This window comes from Oncorhynchus tshawytscha, linkage group LG22 (genome assembly GCF_018296145.1).
Source record: "Oncorhynchus tshawytscha isolate Ot180627B linkage group LG22, Otsh_v2.0, whole genome shotgun sequence".
In the NCBI taxonomy this organism is placed as follows: domain Eukaryota; kingdom Metazoa; phylum Chordata; class Actinopteri; order Salmoniformes; family Salmonidae; genus Oncorhynchus; species Oncorhynchus tshawytscha.
The window spans coordinates 7,922,036-7,942,966 of NC_056450.1; the positions used below are offsets into that span (position 1 = coordinate 7,922,036).

The 20,931-nt window shown below is 47.0% G+C and overlaps 1 protein-coding gene across 2 annotated transcripts; it reads right to left on the bottom strand.

Moving 5' to 3' along the window:
* Positions 1–225: 225 nt before the first annotated feature.
* LOC112221679 (isocitrate dehydrogenase [NAD] subunit gamma, mitochondrial) lies at positions 226–20,834 on the bottom strand. Of its 2 annotated transcripts, XM_024383911.2 has the most exons (13): positions 20,690–20,834; positions 16,075–16,119; positions 15,216–15,227; positions 14,958–15,055; positions 4,992–5,101; positions 4,755–4,815; positions 4,359–4,491; positions 4,098–4,231; positions 3,675–3,777; positions 3,295–3,441; positions 2,956–3,050; positions 2,755–2,815; positions 226–1,443 (listed from the first exon to the last, which is right to left on the bottom strand). In XM_024383911.2, the coding sequence occupies exons 1-13, from the start codon at positions 20,768–20,770 to the stop codon at positions 1,342–1,344; spliced, it is 1,182 nt and encodes a 393-aa protein (XP_024239679.1). In that variant the 5' UTR covers positions 20,771–20,834; the 3' UTR covers positions 226–1,341. The 2 variants fall into 2 exon arrangements, with proteins under 2 accessions (XP_024239679.1, XP_024239680.1); XM_024383912.2 differs by lacking the exon at positions 15,216–15,227.
* Between the last annotated feature and the right edge of the window lie 97 nt (positions 20,835–20,931).

Below are 20,931 nucleotides of genomic sequence, written 5' to 3' on the forward strand. Positions count from 1 at the left end.
TCCAAAATAACTGCCTGGATAAGTCCCAAATGGCACTCTATATAGTGCACTACTTTTTGACTAATTGTGCACTATACAAGGAATAGGGTGCCATTTGGGAAGTATCCCTTAAATTTGCCTGCTTTGATGCCAATACCTTCCCTTGTTGCAGCATCTATTGCAGTGAAATTTACCAAGCAATGTGTTGGATCTGGAAAAAGTATTACCCAACAAAAGTAGGCTTAGTACATGAAACCAAAATAAACAATTTAATTTAGCAGGTAAATGTGCTTGGGTTCACTCTAGATTTCAACCACTGTGCGTTAATGAGAGACAGTATATAGGTATTTGAGGTACAAACACATTGGTTGCTTTTGTGTACAACACAGAGATACACAAGTCTGGTTTAGTTTTTTCAAAGGATCAAGTGAAAAACAGTGTTTGACAAAGTATATAATATTTCGGTGTACAGTTGAGTTGTTCAAATGAAGACACCGTTGTTATAGAACATATGTAACAGAAAACAGTTAAATAGAACAGTAAAACAAAAACCTTGTCAAATAGATTGAATTGATCTAAAGACCACAGAAAGGACATTGGTAAATCATTTGATTTGATTTTGGGAAAGATGAGCAAAATCTGATAAAGATGATAACAGAAAGACAGAGACCCAAGGCTAAGCACTGCTGGACTGTGAGAAGAACATGAACACGTTTATTATCAAGATTGCAATACTATGAGAAACATAACTGTTTACACTCTCTTTGTCATTTGTACTGCGAGAAAATACTAAAACCGTTTCAACTCTCACAAATGACTACAGTGAACCCATTTACCCAAGAACGGTTGCTTAAATACAATCAAACAAAGCCAATATCTCAAGTGGAGCTGAATGTGTTGCAATCTAGCTATTATGTGCTAAATTGTAGGATACACCTAGCGAGAAGCTATCATGTCCTGGGGTTAAACCTAAGAGATAGATCCTTGCTTTTACTTCACTACAGCATGCTATTACCAATGTAGAGTTTGGGCCTACTACTTCCTTTGTTTATGCACAAAGGTTAATGTGCGTGAACCGGCCAGGGAATGGTTATGAAAGACAGACTGGTGTGAAATTAAACGTAATCATTGATACAGACATGACTACAAAGTAGAAGACAACTCATTAACACAATCTGCTAGTCTGAAAGAGGTGTGTGTAAAGTCAGGACTGATCCGCTCCCACACGTCAACAACACAGAGGAGTATCACTATAGAAACAAACATGCACAAACACACACCCACTCACTCAGCACACACATACAGTACATTACAGCTGTTTTAAACATACAAGACACATCCACAAATTGTGTGTGTGTGTGTTCAGAGCTCGCTGGTGAGAGGCCCCTTGCTCTGGATGTTCCTCATGATAGCCTGGACCACCTCAGAGGTGGTGCCCTGCCCCCCAATGTCAGCTGTGTGCAACTGCAGGAGAAGAATAATATTATTATGATAGGCAGGATGATACTTGAGACAATTGTCAACGTCGCCATTATATCCTCCTCAGCTGTGTGCAACTGCAACATAACAGACAAATAACTAGTCACAAATCACATTCTACTCAAGGAAACAATATAGGTGAAACAGATATAAATATAGCAAATAGACCGAACATCATTCCATATTCTCCGTGACAGACAATCATATCTACTCTACACAATACAATTATTTCTGAATATTCTGTAATATTGCTCTCCCCAGGCCCCAGAATTACTATCAATCACACCCTCCTCAGAGGGATTCTACACCGATAATAAATCAGTGGGTACAATGGCAACATTTTGTACGATGAAGAGGCTCTATAGAGCAGCATACATTTGATTACAGGAGGGACAAGTTGGCCTAGAGCAGGGTCGGCAACAAGCTGCCTGCGGGACGGGTTTGGCCCATGGGCAGCCTATTGCCGACCCTGCGCTAGGCCAAGGGAGTGATTTTTATTTTGTTGGGGTCAATTTGCAATGTACAAATTATTAGAATTATGTTCCGGCCACCCGCCCATCCGCTCTGATCAGGCCGCAGCTGAATCTAGTGTCTTACCCCTGGCCCAGAGTGTAAAGGAGGAATTTGATACATTTCTAGCTAGAATGGCAGACAATTGAAATACTTGAAAGAATAAATGTGAACTATCATGGCATCTTCATTTGCATGCGCTCCATTGATAACTGTCCAGACCCTCAGCAGGTCAGTCGGCAGTGAGGTGTGTGTGTATATACAGAGCAGTGACGTGTGTTAACTCAGGTGAGAGTATTGAGTAGTGTGATACAGGTGCAGAGAGGTGAGAGTATTGAGCAGGGGTGTATTCATTAGATCATAGGAAACAGTTGCAAAACATTTTGCAACACAAACAGTTTACTCCAAACGGAAAACATTTTACAATGACAAATTCAGTTAGGTCCCTCCCCATTTCATTCCGTTTGCTTTCATTTGGTTATGGATTCTTGGATTCTTTAAAAAAAAAGTTTTACATTTAACCTTTATTTAACTATGCAAGTCAGTTAAGAACAAATTCTTGTTTACAATGACGGCCAAACCAGGACGACGCTGGGCCAATTGTGCGCCGCCCTAGGGGACTCCCAATCACGCCGAATGTGATACAGCCTGGATTTGAACCAGGCACTATAGTGAAGCCTCTTGCACTGAGATGCAGTGCCTTAGACTACTGCGCCACTCGGGAGTTCTTAGTGAATACACCCCTGGTGAGTGTATTGTGCAGTGAGGTGAGAGAACCTGACTTACCTGAGTCTCATTCATGGTTGTCAGGACTGCATTCCTGATCATAGTGGCATAATCATGGAGCCTGAGACGCACAGAAATACAATGATTTGACTTTCATGCTATCTGTTCAACTAGTTGACTGCTGCTCAGATAACACATACACATACACATGGTCATGGTTTAGAAACAGCCCCTTCATTAGACGATGCAAGGGGTACCTACTTGAGGTGGTCCAGCATCATGCAGCTGGCCAGTAGCATGGCAGTGGGGTTAGCAATGTTCCTGTCAGCAATACTCTTCCCTGTGTTCCTGGTGGCCTGAAAGTCACATCGAGAAAAGACAGAGAGACAGAGAGCGAGCATATCGAGAGATCATTGACATACTTGGCCAAGTCAACTGACTACTGTTTAAGTCCAGCATTCACTCCTCAATTTACAAACGCTAAGCCCTATTTGGAGTAAGATCCCAATGGGATCGAAACGTTGTCTGTTATAAACCACTGTAGGAGCATCGTATTACATTATCAGAGTTGCAGACATTACAGGTGCCCAGTGGACTGACCGTTTCGAAGACAGCATAGTCGCGGCCGTAGTTAGCCCCTGGCACCAGCCCTGGCCCTCCCACCAGGCCAGCACACACGTTGCTGACCACGTTCCCATACAGGTTGGGCATCACCATCACATCAAACTGCTGGGGTTTGGACACCAGCTAGGGAATCAGAGGGGAATGGATAAACGACACTAATAAGCATGAGTAATATGGACAAAAGTGATATAAACTTTCTTAGCCCGGTCCCAGATGTGTTTGTACTGTCTTGCCAAGTGCCAACTCATGGCAATATCAACGGCCATATGAGTTGGCGGGACAGCACAAACAGATCTGGGACCAGGTAAAAACGTTCTGGTGTGTCTGTATAATAAAGATAGCATTGGTTTTCATACCTGCATGGTGGTGTTGTCGACTATCATGGCATCAAATGCAATGTCAGGGTACCCAGCAGCCACCTCTCTACAGCACTGCAGGAACAGACCATCTCCCAGCTTCCTGTGAAGGGGAGAATAACCCCTTGGTTGCATTCTGACTCTCTTCCCTTCTTCTTGAAGTGTCCACTTGACTTGTTCACTCCACCTCGTGCTTTTCAAAGTATTGGAATAGTGTACGCATGGGCTATGGGGCGGGTGCAGTTACCACCATATTTCTTACACAACTCTGTTCCATTTAAATTTATGAGGGGGAGTGAACGAGTGCACACTTTGGGAAGAAGGGTACACAATTGGACCGCAGTCTCAAAGTGCTCAGAGTGTGAGTCATTATAACAGACAACGGGTGGAATACACATCTACACCTCGGCTGACTTGACTTACATGATGTTGGCCTTGTGGACGGCAGTGACCCTCTTGCGACCTTTCTCCCGGGCCAATTTAAAGGCATACTCAGCGATTCTTAGGGAGTTAGTCCGGGTGATGATCTTGAGACACTCCACCACCCCTGATACACTCTACAGGAGGAAGAGCAGAATGCTAACACAGGTTTTATAAAGCAAAGAGTGTGAATTTAAAAAAAGAAAGGGATAAGTTGAGGGGCGTGTGAGTGTGTGCGTGCGCGTGTGTGCCTGTGTGTGTAACCTCATGCTCCAGACTGCTGTACTCTCCCTCAGTGTTCTCCCTGATGATCATGATGTCAATGTTGTTGTGACGAGTCTGGACTCCAGGGAGGGACATACAGTGCATGACGTTGGCATACAGGTCCAAAGTGGTACTGGGGGACAGAGAGACAGGTGGAAACATTGTAAGCTGACAGGGCAGGACAGAAAGACGGGTGGAGACATTATAAGCTGACAGGGCTGGACAGAGAGACGGGTGGAGACATTGTAAGCTGACAGGGCTGGACAGAGAGAGCCGCAGAGAAACAGACGATCGTTTGGGCTAAAGATAGGCAAACCGTGAGCAGAAACGGAGCACTCGAGCAAAATGTCCTCTGTCTTTTTTAAATAAACCGTTGGATAGAAACCTTTACTTTACCGGAGGAGGTTGTTTCTGGACTTGTGGGAAGCAGGCAGGGTGTGCAGGGTTTCAATGTTACCTACAAACATAAACATGGTGACAGTGTTATAGGCATTCTATAGAATACAGACAATTGATCATACGTTGCAGTGAGTGACACATTTGCAGTTATGGATAATTGGTTCTATAGCTGGAACCTGCCTACAATGTGAGTACAAGAGCATGGTGCTATGAGCATTACAGTGTTTCTCCTACCTTTGAGGGCCACTCCATTACGGCGGATGGCAGTGATGGCATTGTTGATGTCATCCTCAGTAGCTGAGCAGACGTTCACTACCTCAAAGTCCACCGGCACACAGCTGAACCTACAGAACCCAACAGACTCAGTCGTTCTACCTCAACTCATTGGTTGTACCACTGAGTATATATGAGACATATGTCGGTGTTTATAAGCTGTGAATGACATTTTAGGAACTTGGTAGCCACTCACTACTGCTTTAATCCCATATACACTACCGTTCAAAAGTTTGGGGTCACTTAGAAATGTCCTTGTTTTTAAAAGAAAAGTTCATTTCTTGTCCATTTAAAAAATAAAAAAACATCAAGATGATCAGAAATCCAGTGTAGACATTGTTAATGTTGCAAATGACTATTGTAGCTGGAAACCGCTGATGTTATATGCAATATCTACATAGGCATACAGAGGCCCATTATCAGCAACCATAACTCCTGTTTTCCAATGGCATGTTGTGTCTGCTAATCCAAGTTTAGCATTTTGAAAGGCTAATTGATCCTCTGTCCAGTGTCTGTGTTCTTTTGCCCATCTTAATCTTTTTTATTGGCCAGTCTGAGATATTACTTTTTCTTTGCAATTCTACCTAGAAGGCCAGCATGCCAGAGTTGCCTCTTCACTGTTGACGTTGAGACTGGTGTTTTGTGGGTATTATTTAACGAAGCTGCCAGTTGAGGACTTGTGAGGCGTCAGTGTCTCAAACTAGGCACTCTAATGTATTTGTCCTCTTGCTCAGTTGTGCACCAGGGCCTCCCACTCCTCTTTCTATGGTTAGAGCCAGTTTGCACTGTTCTGTGAAGGGAGTAGTATACAGCGTTGTACAAGATCTTCAGTTTCTTGGCAATTGCTCACATGGAATAGCCTTCATTTCTCAGAACAAGAATAGACTGACAAGTTTCATAAGACAGTTATTTGTTTCTGGCCATTTTGAGCCTGTAATCAAACCCACAAATGCTGATGATCCAGATACTCAACTAGTCTAAAAAAGCCCAGTTTAATTGCTTCTTTAATCAGAACAACAGTTTTCAGCTGTGCTAACATAATTGCAAAGGGGTTTTCTAATGATCAATTAGCCTTTTAAAATTATAAACTTGGATTAGCTAACATTGTGTCATTGGAACACAGGAGTGATGGTTGCTGATAATGGACCTCTGTAAGCCTATGTAGATATTCCATTAGAAATCAGCCGTTTCCAGCTTCAATAGTAATTTACAACGTTAACAATGTCTACACTGTATTTCTGGTCAATTTTATTTTAATGGACAAAAAAAAGTGATTTTCTTTCAAAAACAAGGAAACATCAGTGACCCCAAACTTTTGAACGGTAGTGTACATTTAATAAAAACAGCTTAATTAATGAACTGGTATAGGTGTTTATAAGCCATGAATGTTATAACCAGTTATAATAAACTTAAAGGAATAATCCACTCATGATATAGAACTTTCAAAATGCTAATTGTCACATCATCATGATGATCAAAACTCATCATCATGATGTGACAAGTGACAGAGCGTTTTGAATGTTAAATATTTTAAAAACATTGTGGAACTGTATCAACAGTGGATGAATGCAACAAATACCAAAGGATAGTTTTAGAGTGGCTTGTTCCTTTAACAGATGTTCAGAGGTCCCAGGGACATATTAGTGGCTGTGTGTTTTTAAGCCGTTTATTATTAACTGTGAATAACAGCTCATAAACATGTTATCGACTAGAGGTCGACCGATTATGCTTTTTCAACGCCGATACCGATACCGATTATTGGAGGACCAAAAAAGCCGATACCGATTAATCAGCCGATAATTTTTTACATTTGTAATAATGACAATTATTACACTTAACACTTATTTTAACTTAATATAATACATCAATAAAATCAATTTAGCCTCAAGTAGATAATGAAACATGTTCAATTTGCTTTAAATAATGCAAAAACGAAGTGTTGGAGAAGAACGTAAAAGTGCAATATGTGCCATGTAAAAAAGCAAACGTTTCAGTTCCTTGCTCAGAACATGAGAGAATATGAAAGCTGGTGGTTCCTTTTAACATGAGTCTTCAATATTCCCAGGTGAGAAGTTTTAGGTTGTAGTTATTATAGGACTATTTCCCTCTATACCATTTGTATTTCATTAACCTTTGACTATTGGATGTTCTTATAGGCACTTTACTATTGCCAGTGTAACAGTATAGCTTCCTTCCCTCTCCTCGCTCCTCCCTGGGCTCGAACCAGCAACACAACGACAACAGCCACCACATCGAAGCGTTACCCATGCAGAGCAAGGGAAACAACCACCCCAAGGCTCAGAGCGAGTGACGTTTGAAACGCTATTAGCACGGGCTAACTATCCAGCCATTTCACTTCGGTCACACCAGCCTCATCTCGGGAGTTGATAGGTTTGAAGTCATAAACAGCGCAATGCTTGACGCACAACGAAGAGCTGCTGGCAAAACACACGAAAGTGCTGTTTGAATGAATGTTTACACGCCTGCTTCTGCATACCACCGCTCAGTCAGATACTTACAGTGGGGCAAAAAAGTATTTAGTCAGCCACCAATTGGGGACGTTCTCCCACTTAAAAAGATGAGAGAGGCCTGTAATTTTCATCATAGGTACACTTCAACTATGACAGACAAAATGAGAAAGAAAATCCAGAAAATCACATTGTAGGATATTTAATTAATTTATATGCAAACTATGGTGGAAAATAAGTATTTGGTCAATAACAAAAGTTTCTCAATACTTTGTTATATACTCTTTGTTGGCAATGACAGAGGTCAAATGTTTTCTGTAAGTCTTCACAAGGTTGCTGGTATTTTGGCCCATTCCTCCATGCAGATCTCCTCGAGAGCAGTGATGTTTTGGGGCTGTTGCTGGGCAACATGGCCTTTCAGCTCCCTCCAAAGATTTTCTATGGGGTTGAGATCTGGAGACTGGCTAGGCCACTCCAGGACCTTGAAATGCTTCTTACGAAGCCACTCCTTCGTTGCCCGGGCGGTGTGTTTGGGATCATTGTCACGCTGAATGACCCAGCCACGTTTCATCTTCAATGCCCTTGCTGATTTTCACTCAAAATCTCACGATACATGGCCCCATTCATTCTTTCCTTTACACGGATCAGTCGTCCTGGTCCCTTTGCAGAAAAACAGCCCCAAAGCATGATGTTTCCACCCCCATGCTTCACAGTATGTATGGTGTTCTTCGGATGCAACTCAGCATTCTTTGTCCTCCAAACACGACGAGTTGAGTTTTTACCAAAAAGTTATATTTTGGTTTCATCTGACCACATGACATTCTCCCAATCTTCTTCTGGATCATCAAAAATGCTCTCTAGCAAGCTTCAGACGGGCCTGGACATGTACTGGCTTAAGCAGGGGGACACGTCTGGCACTGCAGGATTTGAGTCCCTGGCGGCGTAGTGTGTTACTGATGGTAGGCTTTGTTACTTTGGTCCCAGCTCTCTGCAGGTCATTCACTAGGTCCCCCCGTGTGGTTCTGGGATTTTTGCTCACCGTTCTTGTGATAATTTTGACCCCACAGGGTGAGATCTTGCATGGAGCCCCAGATCGAGGGAGATTATCAGTGGTCTTGCATGTCTTCCATTTCCTAATAATTGCTCCCACAGTTGATTTCTTCAAACCAAGCTGCTTACCTATTGCAGATGCAGTCTTCCCAGCCTGGTGCAGGTCTACAATTTTTGTTTCTGGTGTCCTTTGACAGCTCTTTGGTCTTGGCCATAGTGGAGTTTGGAGTGTGACTGTTTGAGGTTGTGGACAGGTGTCTTTTATACTGATAACAAGTTCAAACAGGTGCCATTAATTAATACAGGGAACGAGTGGAGGACAGAGGAGCCTCTTAAAGAAGAAGTTACAGGTCTGTGAGAGCCGGAAATCTTGCTTGTTTGTAGGTGACCAAATACTTATTTTCCACCATAATTTGCAAATAAATTCATAAAAAATCCTACAATGTGATTTTCTGGATTTTTTTCTTCTCATTTTGTCTTTCATAGTTGAAGTGTACCTATGATGAAAATTACAGGCCTCTCTCATCTTTTTAAGTGGGAGAACTTGCCCAATTGGTGGCTGACTAAATACTTTTTTGCCCCACTGTAGATACTTGTATGCTCAGTCAGCTTATATGCAACACAGGACACGCTAGATAATATCTAGTAATATAATCAACCATGTGTAGTTAACTAGTGATTATGATTGATTGTTTTTTATAAGATAAGTTTAATGCTAGCTAGCAACTTACCTTGGCTTACTGCATTTGCGTAACAGGCTCCTTGTGGAGTGCAACGAGAGAGAGGCAGGTCGTTATTGCGTTGGACTAGTTAACTGTAAGGTTGCAAGATTGGATCCCCCGAGGTGACAAGGTGAAAATCTGTCTTTCTGCCCCTGAACGGGTGTCACGCCCTGGTCTTAGTATTTTGTGTTTTCTTTATTCATTTGGTCAGGCCAGGGTGTGACATGGGTTTATTTTGTGTTGTGTTTATGTATGGGGGTTTTTCGTAGGTTTTGGGATTGTGGCTTAGTGGGGTGTTCTAGCAAAGTCTATGGTTGCCTGAGGCGGTTCTCAATCAGAGGCAGGTGATTCTCGTTGTCTCTGATTGGGAACCATATTTAGGCAGCCATATTCTTTGAGTGTTTCGTGGGTGATTGTTCCTGTCTCTGTGTTAGTTGTCACCAGATAGGCTCAGTCACTTTGGTTTTTCTTTTTTCATTGTTTTGGAAGAGAAAAGAACGAGCGCCATTCTCCTTGCGGAGATGGTGCTAAATCCATCAACACGGTCGGTCCCTGGGATTGGGCTGGCCAACACGATTCGGTTTGCTTGGAAGGAAAAGGAGTTGGAGCCTTTAGGACGGGAAACTTTTGGAAGGATAATATTGATGGGGATTCTAAAGCTGACGGTGAAGGACGTGTTTTGTTTCCAAGGCAACTCGTTGGAGGGAGCATACGACGTGGCACTATATACAGAGGAGAAACACGATGATATCCTAAGAAGGGCAAGAGCAGTGGGAGGTGAGAGGCCGATGAGCCACTATGAAATAACAAGCCTGGCGAAGAACAACTTTAGGGTTGTAACTGTCAACATTTACAACCCATACGTTAAGGACGAAGAGGTGAGGGCCTTTCTGGGGAGATACATGGATAACGTCTCCTCAGCAAGGCACCTCAAATACTCCCTTGGGTTTTGGAATGGGAGGAGAGGCTTCCAGGCCCTCCTCAGGGAGGACCCAAAGGGACATGGTGGCTACCTCCATCCTCCTGCTATGTTCTCCCTAGGGGCTGATAGGGGGACGTTGTTTTATGCACGTCAGCCCCCATTTTGCAGGCGCTGTATGGCCTACGGCCACATATTTGCCTCGTGCAGCACAAGAAAATGCAGATTTTGTGGATCTGAGGAACACGAGGCGAGGGATTGTGACAAGCCTAAGGCGTGCCACGGGTGTGGCTCGTCAGCACACCTGTGGCGGGGGTGCCCGGCTCGTCAGAGGTCATATGCGTCTGCGGCTGGGGGAGCAGGAGCGGGGGATGGGGAAGAAGAGGAGGGGAAGGAAGCACGCCTCATGACCAGAGTATAGGTCCAGAGGGGAAGGCCGCTAGGAAGGAGGAGGAGCAAGAAGCGGCGGATGGAAGAGAGAAGGAAACGGAAGGCACGGGAGTAGGAGAACCAGGAAAAGCGGCGGAAGAAGGCAACCGAGTGGAGGAGCATGAGAGAGAAGAAAGCGAGGAAGGAGTGTTGGAGAAGGAGACGGTGGAAGAGCAAGTGGACTGGGGGGAAAGTGCCCTGGTGGAAGAGATGAGGGGTATGGTGGAGGAGCTGGCGGGGGGGGAGGGTGGTATCTCTCCACTGCCGCCATCACCAAAGAAGAGAATGAAGAGGAGGGTGCGATTGGCCAACAGTGAGAGGGAGGGGATGGCCAAGAGAGTGATAGGGGTGGGAGAAACCTCTGGGTTGCTGCTGGTTTCCCCAGGCCCTCAATTTCTGTAACAAGACTCAGGACTGGGTACAGGAGGAGGTGGGGAGTTTTTTGTTTGGGGACTCAGCCTCCCCAATTTTTTTCCAAACCAGCTGCAGCACTGGGGAGGGGGAGGAGTGTGGGGGTAGACCCAGGGTGCAGGGCACCCCGGAGCCAAACACTATTCCTGCATCCTGGGTTGGTGAGATGGAGGAAGAGGGGGGGATGTCGGGAGTACGGATGGTGTTCTCACCGGTAGATATGGAGCAGGGGAGCATCGGGTGAGTCTCCTGTTTTTGTTTTTTTTCTGTCTGGGTTTAGAATTTGAGTGTATTACATGTTTTTATTTTATTATTTCATGGGGTCTAATTTTACTTTTGTTAGTTTAAATGTAAGGGGTTTAAGGGATTTTGTTAAGAGGAGGGCGGTTTTTAGTTATTTGGAGGGTGTGGGGTTTGATTTTTGTTTTTTTACAGGAGGTTCACCTGAGGGAAGGAGGGGATGTTAGTAGGTTTAAGAGGGAGTGGGACAAGGGGGAGTCGGTTTGGGGTATTGGGGGTGCACTCATCGGGGTAGGGATTTTGTGTGGGCACAGGGAGGTAAAAGTGGAGGATTCTTTTGTGGTAATGCAGGGGAGGGTTATAGGGGTGGATGTCACGATAAGGGATTGTAAATTTAGATTAGTGGTGGTGTATGGGCCACAGGTGGTGGCAGACAGGAGGGAGATGGTGGACTGTCTGACGCCCCTGTGTGTCACAAATAGGAAATTAGTGATAGGGGGGGATTTTAATACAGATTTAGGAATAGGGGGGGATAGCAGTGCAGGCGCCATTACCGGGCTAATGGCTTGCCATGGTCTGGTTGATGGTGGTCTGCACACTACTCCGAAAATGGCCGGTCCTACATGGCGCAACTCCAGGGGGGTTGAGCGGAGGCTCGACTATATTTTTGTACCCAGGTCTTTGGGTAAGTTGTCTGGGCGGCTGTTGCCTGTTTTCTTTTCGGATCACGACGGGGTGCTCCTGCAGGTGGGGTCGCCAGTCTGCCTCTTTGGTAGGGGGTACTGGAAGTTAGATCGGGATGTGCTGGAGGAGCAGGCTTTTGTTGACGGGTTTTATGGTTTCTTTTGGAGGCTTGAAGGCCTCCGGTCCATGTGCAAGGGGGTGTTAGAGTGGTGGGAATTAGTTAAGGTGAGGATTAGGGCTTTTATAATAGGGTATTGCAAGAGGAAAAAAAGGGAGGGGAGGAGGGAGGTGGATCGTATCCAAAGGTTAATTGAACTCAAGTACGAGGCAGGCAACCTCGGCGGGTCGTTTGACTGGGAGAGATCCGCTACCCTAAAGGCGCAGCACAGGGAGTTGCAGGAGCGGAAGGCTCGAGCTTTCCTGGAGCGTGCGCATAGTGGCTTTCTAGAACACAATGAGACTTGTTCCGCTATGTTCTTTAAGTCGGTTAGGGCCAGACAGAGTAGGAAGGTAATGCATGGTGTTAGGGAAGAAAATGGTAGTATAGTTAGAGAACCAGAGGATATGGTCAGGGTGACAACTGATCATTTCCAAGGTTTATTTAAGGAAAGGGAAATAGATGTAGAGCAGGGAAATGTGTTTTAGAACACTTGTCCAGGCGGTTGCCGGAGGACATTAGAAGTGATGGAGGCCCAGATTTCACTAGAAGAGGTTGAGAGCGCTCTTAGGAGGATGGGAAAAGGGAAGGTGCCTGGGATGGATGGGCTGCCGGCTGAGTTTTATCTCAAGTTTTGGGGTATACTTGGACCAGTGGTCCTCGAAGTCTTGAAGGTCATCCTTGAGACGGGGGGTCCCGGGGGATCAATGGCTGTTGGTGTGCTGTCACTTTTATATAAGAAGGGGGAAGTAACAGACCTTGGCAACTGGCGGCCGTTGACCATGCTGTGTGTAGATTACAAGCTACTTGCAAAGGTTTTAGCAGACCGGTTGCGCACAGCCCTTCCCTACGTCGTCCATGAGGATCAGACGTGCGGGGTAGAGGGCCGCTCTATTAGATGGAACCTACAGTTAATCAGGGACTCCATCGCTTGGGTTGAAGATAGAGGACTGCCTTTAATGGTAGCAGCGGTAGATCAGGCGAAAGCCTTTGATCGCGTGAATAGATGCTTTTTATTCAGAGTGTTAGGTCGATTAGGATTTTTTCGGAAGATGGCGCGGTAGAACGGATGTGCCCGGGGGGTTCTCTCTCTGTGAGGGGGCCCTGAGGATTCTCTGGGTCCATTTTGAGACCTCCGGCTCAGCGACGCTAAACTGGAACATGCGTATCGCAGTACAGAGGAAGCTAGCAATGTGGAAGGCTAGGTATTTGTCTTTTATGGGCAAAGTCCTGGTCCTAAAGGTGGATGTGTTGCCGTCTCTTTTGTATTTGGCGTACATCTACCCATTGCCGGCTTGTCTGAGGAGGCCTCTAGTGAGGCTTGTGTTTCAGTTCATGTGGAGTGGCAGGTGCGAGTGGGTCGCCAGGGCACGCATGCTCTGTCCCATCGGGGAGGGAGGTAGGGGGGTACCAAATTTCCCCCTCAAGCTGGACGCAATTTTTGTTTCTTTCTTGTTAACGGAGCTTGCTCATCCAGTGATACACCCGTCCGGTTACCTCCTGCGGGTGTTCTTCTCGTATCAGGCGAGAAGCGTAATGATGTGGTCTAACACGGGTCCTCGGGCGGAACAGCTGCCGTGGCACTTTGGTCATGCGGCCAAGTGGCTGCGTGCACACCCTGAGGTTGAAGTTGCCCGAGTAGGTTTAGATCACAGGCACCTGTACGAGGAGGTCAGAAAGGCAGGGAGTCCGGCGCCTGTAGTGGGCATCTCGGAAATGGTCTGGGAGGGAGTGCAGGTGCGGGGTCTGGATAACAGGCTCAAGGACCTGAATTGGTTGAGCCTCCATAAGTGCTTGCCGGTACGTTCCATCATGTACCGGTATAGTTTGGTGCAATCCCCCCCCTGTCCAAGATCCTCTTGTGGCAGGGAGGAGACTGTGCGCCATGTCTTTTGGGACTGTGCCTTTGCCGGAGTAGTATGGGCTAGGGCACGGGTGTTGTTAGGTTTGGTAAGGGGGGATTTTGTATTGACGTGGGCCAGGTTAGAGAGAGGTGTAGGGAGAGCAAGAGGGACAGATAGGGACAGGTTTTTGCTCTGGCTTCTCATGAGTCTCTTTAAACGGGGGCTGTGGGAAGCCAGGCAGAACATGGTGAAGACAGGGAGAGATTGGGGGGTGGAAGGGATAGTGAGGAGGGTGGAAGGAGATTTGAGGGGGAGGATGAAGAGGGAGGAGAGGAAGTGGGGGCAGCATGCTGCTCGGGAGAGGTGGAAGGGGGGTTTAGGGCTGGGTGTCATTTAGATTTGTAAGGGGATAGATTAGGGACGGGGAGATAGGGAAAGGTAGTTTGTAGGGTGATGGGGAGGGAAGATGCTCCCCTGAGTTTTTGTTTTTGTTTTTTTGTTTTGTTTAGTTAAATTAAAATACCATTGTTGGAGTATGTATGAAAATTATGAGTTGTAAAGAATGAATGGTATTGAAGGTAATAAATTATTTTTTATTTAAAAACAAGATAGGCTGTATAGGTTTTCACGTTCCGTTTGTTGTTTTTGTATTGTCGTGTTTATTCGTCATTAAACATGTATCGTATTAACCACGCTGCATTTTGGTCCGACTCTCTTTCGACGGAAGAAAACCGTAACAACGGGGCAGTTAATCCACCGTTCCTAGGTCGTCATTGAAAATAAGAACGTGTTCTTAACTGACTTGCCTAGTTAAATAAAGATTAAATAAAATGGTGTAAAAAAATGAAATAAATTATATATAAAAAAATATTTAAAAAAATCGCCGCTCAAAAATACAGATTTCCGATTGTTATGAAAACTTGAAATCGGCCCTAATTAATCGGCCATTCCGATTAATCGATCGACCTCTATTATCGACTGTTATAATACACACTTGACTGACCTGAAGAGCTCCCTGACGTGATTGAGAAGTTCTGGTCCAATACCATCTCCAGGTATGAGAGTTACAGTGTGTCTGCCACCATACTTTGCAGGAGGGGGCTGAAATGTATACATTTGTCATCTTTGTGTATTGTTCTGCCAGAGTTACCATGCTATGTTTGTGTGGCAATTGTGTGAATAAGGTGTGTTGTTTGCTATGTGTAACATGGGTATGTGGAGGCCTGTAACATGATGTGATGGGATGCAATCTGGTACTTACAATGATTTGTCCCTGTTAGTTGTAGAAACACAGCCGGAAAAGCGGAACAATACAGTGAGAGATTAGCAAAGCACCTGAAATCCAACAGTTGCCCTCCCCCCCTCAGATTGGTAGGTCATCCCTGATTCCCTCTCCCCAATGAGGTCCCAAAAATTTGTAAAGGGGCTTGATCAGGTTGCACAGGCTCAGCTGGATGCTGACAATTGGGTTCGTTAGCAGAGTTAGCTAGCTCGCTTTGTCACACCAAATCAACACAACAAGAATCAATACCAAGCAGAAGTATTTAGAGTTCCGTCTGAATGTCCCTCAGAAACGCTTTCATCTGACAGAGTGGCAGTGTGAAGCTCGTTCTGGTCATAGTAAAATACCTGGGTAGGCTAGTTACATCACACAACGTACACTACCTTGTTAGTATGATGCTTCAAATATACATAGTTGACAGCAACCCGTATGATTTCTGACAATCAAGTGCACCAGGCAACTCGTGTAGCTAAAATGTCAAGTGTTAAGAGGCCTAGCTGAGTTGCGGTGACTACATTGAGTCGCTGTCAGTCGATGCGAGGAAACAATCACTGGTTGTATTTGACGAAGGTTTTATTAAAAAGTATGGATTCAGCAAACAAAGAAAGGTACACGGTAAGAGTTTAAGAATGTACATTTTTACAAGTATCGACTGACAGCGATTCGAAGTCGGAGGTTCAGTACAGTGGTCTCCGCTCAACTCCAGTGATGTGATGTACATTGTGGAGTTGAGGAACAACTTGGCTAGAAGAGGCCTAACTCTGCCAACCAGCATTCACAAGATTTAGATAACACCACAGATAATCTAGTTGATACCGATTCCGAGATGGGCACTCACTACTGTTGACTTCTCTCTGCGACTGCTCACTGTGGCTCCAAAAACCTGAGGAAACAAAACAGGGCGTTAGCGAACACAATTTGTGGATTATGTGGTTATTAAGGACCTGCGAGGCTTTCTAATAGTGATACACATTCAACAGTACAGTATGAATGTATTTTTATTTATCTGACCTTTATTTAACTAGGCAAGTCAGTTAAGGACAAATTCTGGAAACAAAAATGATGAGGAGATAGCAGGGGTGTAATCATTACTGATGCTAACCAGGGGTGTAATCATTACTCCAAACGTTTTGCAACGAAAACTAGCGTTTATGTTTCACTATATCGGCGGAGGGATTCATCCGAGGTGAGGATTTACAGATCTACTCCCGTGTACACCTGTGTCATTATATAGACCCCATGGCCGCGACAGGAGTTCTCTTTTATTTTCTCGGCTGACGTCCGTATGGTTTGAGGTACAAAGTTCCCTTGGTAAGTCACTGGTAAGTGTAATATCTTGCGTGGAATTATACTCACTGGCTGTTTGCAGCCTGGAGCAGCTGTTGTGAATCGCTTTAATTACCCTGCAGGGTTTTATTTCTTGTTCTTTGCCTTGCAGAATGTAAGAGTATCGTGGTGGGCTTCCACTACGTTGAGACATTAACTTTGGAGTTACTTAAAACGGAGTTACTCCATCATATGGTTTTGTTTTTTGTTTCCTGCTTGGATATTAAACCTGCAGTTGGCAAAAAAACCACACAAATCAAACCCATTATCTGGTTGGTCACATCGGACCCTGCTCCGTGGCCTTGCTGAGCTTATGGTTTCCCTTTGGGACAGGTGTGATGGTGGCCTCCCACCTGGAGATCCGTATACCTCGTGTATGCACTGCCTGGGTTTGAGCCACGCGGAGAGGGTGGTGGAGCGCCCTACTGGATGCCTGTTTTGTGTGGTGTTCTCAGAACGCCTGCGCTTGGCGCTTGAGAGGTGAGGCCTCTGCCTGGGGGGCGCTTCCGACTCACAGCAGAGACTGGACCACGGAGTTGTGTTGCAGGTGCAGGGTCACTCGGCCTCTGGGAGTACCCGAACACGGACACCGTGATAGCTGCCATGGTTCTCCCAGACTGGGAGATTATAGGGTGGAACCCGCCACTGAAGCTGGTACTTGAAAGCCACATATGGGTCCCTCTGCTCTCTTGGCCTCCAACGCGACCATGCTGCGATGGAGTTGTTTCGCCTGCTTTTCCTGCTCCAGAGGGAGGTGGCCCGCTCCAACGGATGGGCCACGGCGCAGGTGGTTACCTCCCGGCACAGTCTCTGGCTGGCCTAATCCCGTCTGCCAGCTGCTCTCCAGAACACATTTGTCACTCTCCCCATCACCCCAGGGCTGACGTTTGGCCCAGGGGTTAATGACATTCTGGAGCAGCCCAATAAGGTTCGTAGGGCCTGGGAGACCCCGAGACGGTTCATGCAGCCTCCTCAGTTCCCGGGTCCAAGGCAGACGGACCGTCGCCACCCACCTGCACCTGAACTACGGTGGGTTCCCTCTCCTGCCCCATCGCCTCGTGCTGAGGGACGACAGCACAGCGTGCGGTGGAGCTACAACCTCACCGCCATAGGGACGTGCCTGGGGGACCCAGGAGCTCTGGGCGCCAGAGGAGAGGTGGGTCCCGGCTAGACCCGAGACACCCTTTCCCGGCCACTTCTCCCGGTCTCAAAGGGCAAAGTGGGAGGAGTGTGTGGAGTCCCCATGGGCGTTGTCCACAATGCTCAAGCGGTACAGAATCCAATTACGGTACTCCTGGACAAGGGTTCCATCCGCAGGATGGTTAGGTGGGTTCTACTCTACTTATTTTGTGGTCTCAAAAAGAGGATGGTTTAGACTGATTCTGGACCTCCGCAACCTCAATGGGTACTTGAAGGTACTGAGGTTCCACATGCTGTCCCTAGCCTGCATGTTGCAGGCTGTGTCCAGGGACCAGTGGTTTGTGACGCTGGACCCAAGGGATGCATACTTCCATGTTCCTGTTCACCCAGCTCATTAAAAGTACCTCCAATTCACTTTTGATGGGAGGGCTTAGGAATTCATGGTTCTTCCCTTCGGCCTCTCCTTGACACCTCGCACTTTCACAAAGTGCATGGATGCTGTCCTGGCACCTCTCGCGTCCCTGGGGTTGTTGATCCTCAATTACCTGGATTGGCTGATTTGTGCCCCGACCAGGACCCAGGTTCTGTCAGACAGAGACATGCTCCTGACCCACATCGGCGGGCTGGGCATTACTGTAAACGACAAGAAGAGTCATCTGACGCCCACCCAGAGGGTGGCCTTCGTTGGCATGGAACTGGACTCAGTCCTCATGAGAGCACGCCTGCCCATCAGAAGGATTCAGGCGATCTTATCTTGCCTGGACCACTTTCGGCAGATGCAGGTGGTATCCGCCCTAACCTGCCAAAGCCCGTTGGGCTTGCTGATGGCGGTCTCATTGTTGATTCCCCTGGGCCTGCTCCATCTCCGGCCTCTTCAACGGTGGTTCAACTCCCACCGGCTGCACCTGAAGCACCACCGTCAGCTGCGGGTGACCGCACAGTGCCTCAGGGCATTGTTGAGGTGGCGCTGTCGCTCCTTTCTCTCGGGTGGGGTGGAGATGTTGAGGATGTGCTGCCGGGAGCTGGTCAGCACAGACACCTCCCAGATCAGCTAGGGGGGGTTGAACCAAGGGCAGGTCGGCCAACGGCTGTTGGCTACCCCCTTGGAGTGGCAGGCACATTAACACACTGGAGCGCCAAGCTGCACTGTTGGCCCTGCAGTCTTTCCTTCTACACCTGAAAGGAAGAAATGTCCTTGTGAAAACGGACAACACCACAGTGGTGGCTTACATCAACCATCAGGGTGGACTGAGGTCCCACCGCCTCCATCTTATGGCACGAGAGCACCTTCTCTGGGCTCAGGGACGTCTAGCATCTCTACGCGCACGTACCTTACGATTGGCCAGGGATGGAGCTTTTCTCATTCCCCCCTTTTCCCCTGATCCAGGCTGTGCTGGACAGGACCAGGATGGCAGAGCATTGTCCGTTTCTGGTGGCCACATACTGGCCCAGGCGACCCTGGTTCAGCCTTCTCCTGTCCCTGTTGTTGGGACACCTTGGCAACTTCCCATGAGACCGGACCTGCTGTCTCAAGCCTGGGGAACTCTGAGGCATCAGAGGCCGCACTGCCTCAGTCTGTGGGCTTGGCCACTGAATGGCAACAATGGTCCATGTTAAGACTACATGAGGGTGTAATGAACACCATGCAGAGCGCAAGGGCACCGGCTACAACCGCGGCATACCAGTTGCACTGGCGGTTGTTCTGCTCTTGGTGCACTGGTATTGAGGTTGTGCCCGAGTCATGCGAGGTGCAGTATGTCCTCCAATACCTGCAGTCTCGCTTGGATGAGGGCTTGGCAGCCTCTACACTGAGAGGGTATTTGGCTGCAATATCTGCCTGCCATGTGGGGTGGATGGAGAGGCCAGTGGGGCGCCATCCCTTGGTCTCCAGGTTTATGAAGGGGGTTAGTCGCCTGCGTCCAACTAGGACCTTCTCAATAGCGAGCTGGGATCTGGTCTTGGCAGCTTTGGCAAAGCTGGTTCTGTCAGACAGGCATGTGAACATCCCTTTTACCCTGTCTGCTTACGACCCCCAGGCAGTGATGGGGGAGTCTGGGCCTCCTTCCGGCATGCTGTGCCCTGTGAGGGCACTGGCTGCCTATGTGGAGCGGACACGGTCAGTGAGAACAACAAACCAGCTCTTTGTCTGCTATGGTGAGAGGGTCCTGGGGGCTGGGCTATCAAAGCAGAGGCTCTCTCACTGGATAGTGGACACGATTACAACAGCATAGCTCCTGGCTGGCAAGCCAGTGCTGGGATCTGTGGTGTCACATTCAACACGAGGTGTGGCTGTGTCCTGAGCTCCACTGAAAGGAGTGCCCCTCGCTGATATCTGTGCTGCTGCGGCTTCCTCTCGCACCTTTGCTAGGTTACTATCGGGTAACTGTGGCACCTCCCTCTGCGGTTGGTTCAGCCGTCCTGGGCGTCGCCTCCCCTTCCGGGGACTGTGCCGGGACCCCCCTTCCACATTGACAGCACCTGCGTCTCGGTCTGTATGTATGTAACCACAGTTATGCGAGCTATATTGATCAATCCAAGCCTCTACAGTGCTAGAGGTGCCTCAAAAATGATGTAGAGAACGTGTTGCGGCCATGGGGTCTATATATAGGGGCGGACCCCAGCCGTGACACAGGTGTACACGGGAGTAAATCTGTAAATCCTCACCTCGAATGTATCTCTCCACCGGAGTGATAATATATTGGAGTGATCCATATAGCTCACATAACCTTGGTTACATCCATAACCTTCGTTTTATTGTACAGGTACGGAAAAGAGGGCGGGACCTACCTGAATCTGTCCAATAGAAACGCTACATTCGTTGAAAAAAACAACGTTTTGTAACTGTTTGGAGTATTGACTGCACCCCAGGAAGCTAGCACGATAACCAGATATGACCTTGTGTTTTAGTCAAGAAACACTTTCTTTCAAGCCTAGTTTTATGTAGTTCCTTTATCATCATAACTATTTATCATAAAAAACGGTCTTACTTTTGCCGTCGTTGCCAACCGTCCACCCCAAATGGGTTTGATGATTTTGGACATTGAGAGCACTGCACTGGAGGCGGCCATCTTGATGAAATCTGACTGACAGCGTGCGCGCACATTTGCTCGTGCCCAGACAGCAGAGATAATATTGGGGGAGTTCGTTTTGCATGGCCCGATGCACCGGGTGTGTAGTTTTCTTTTGAGGACCAATGGAATCAAAGACAATTCAGTATGAAGATAGGCAG

Excerpts from the sequence above, each read along its gene's own strand:
- LOC112221679 (XM_024383911.2), bottom strand. The coding sequence starts at position 20,770 with ATGGCCGCCTCCAGTGCAGTGCTCTCAATGTCCAAAATCATCAAACCC. Across the intron at positions 4,232-4,358 it reads ACAGCAGTCTGGAGCATGAG|AGTGTATCAGGGGTGGTGGA; the intron begins GTTACACACACA and ends TTCCTCCTGTAG. Across the intron at positions 2,816-2,955 it reads ATGATGCTGGACCACCTCAA|GCTCCATGATTATGCCACTA; the intron begins GTAGGTACCCCT and ends TGTGCGTCTCAG.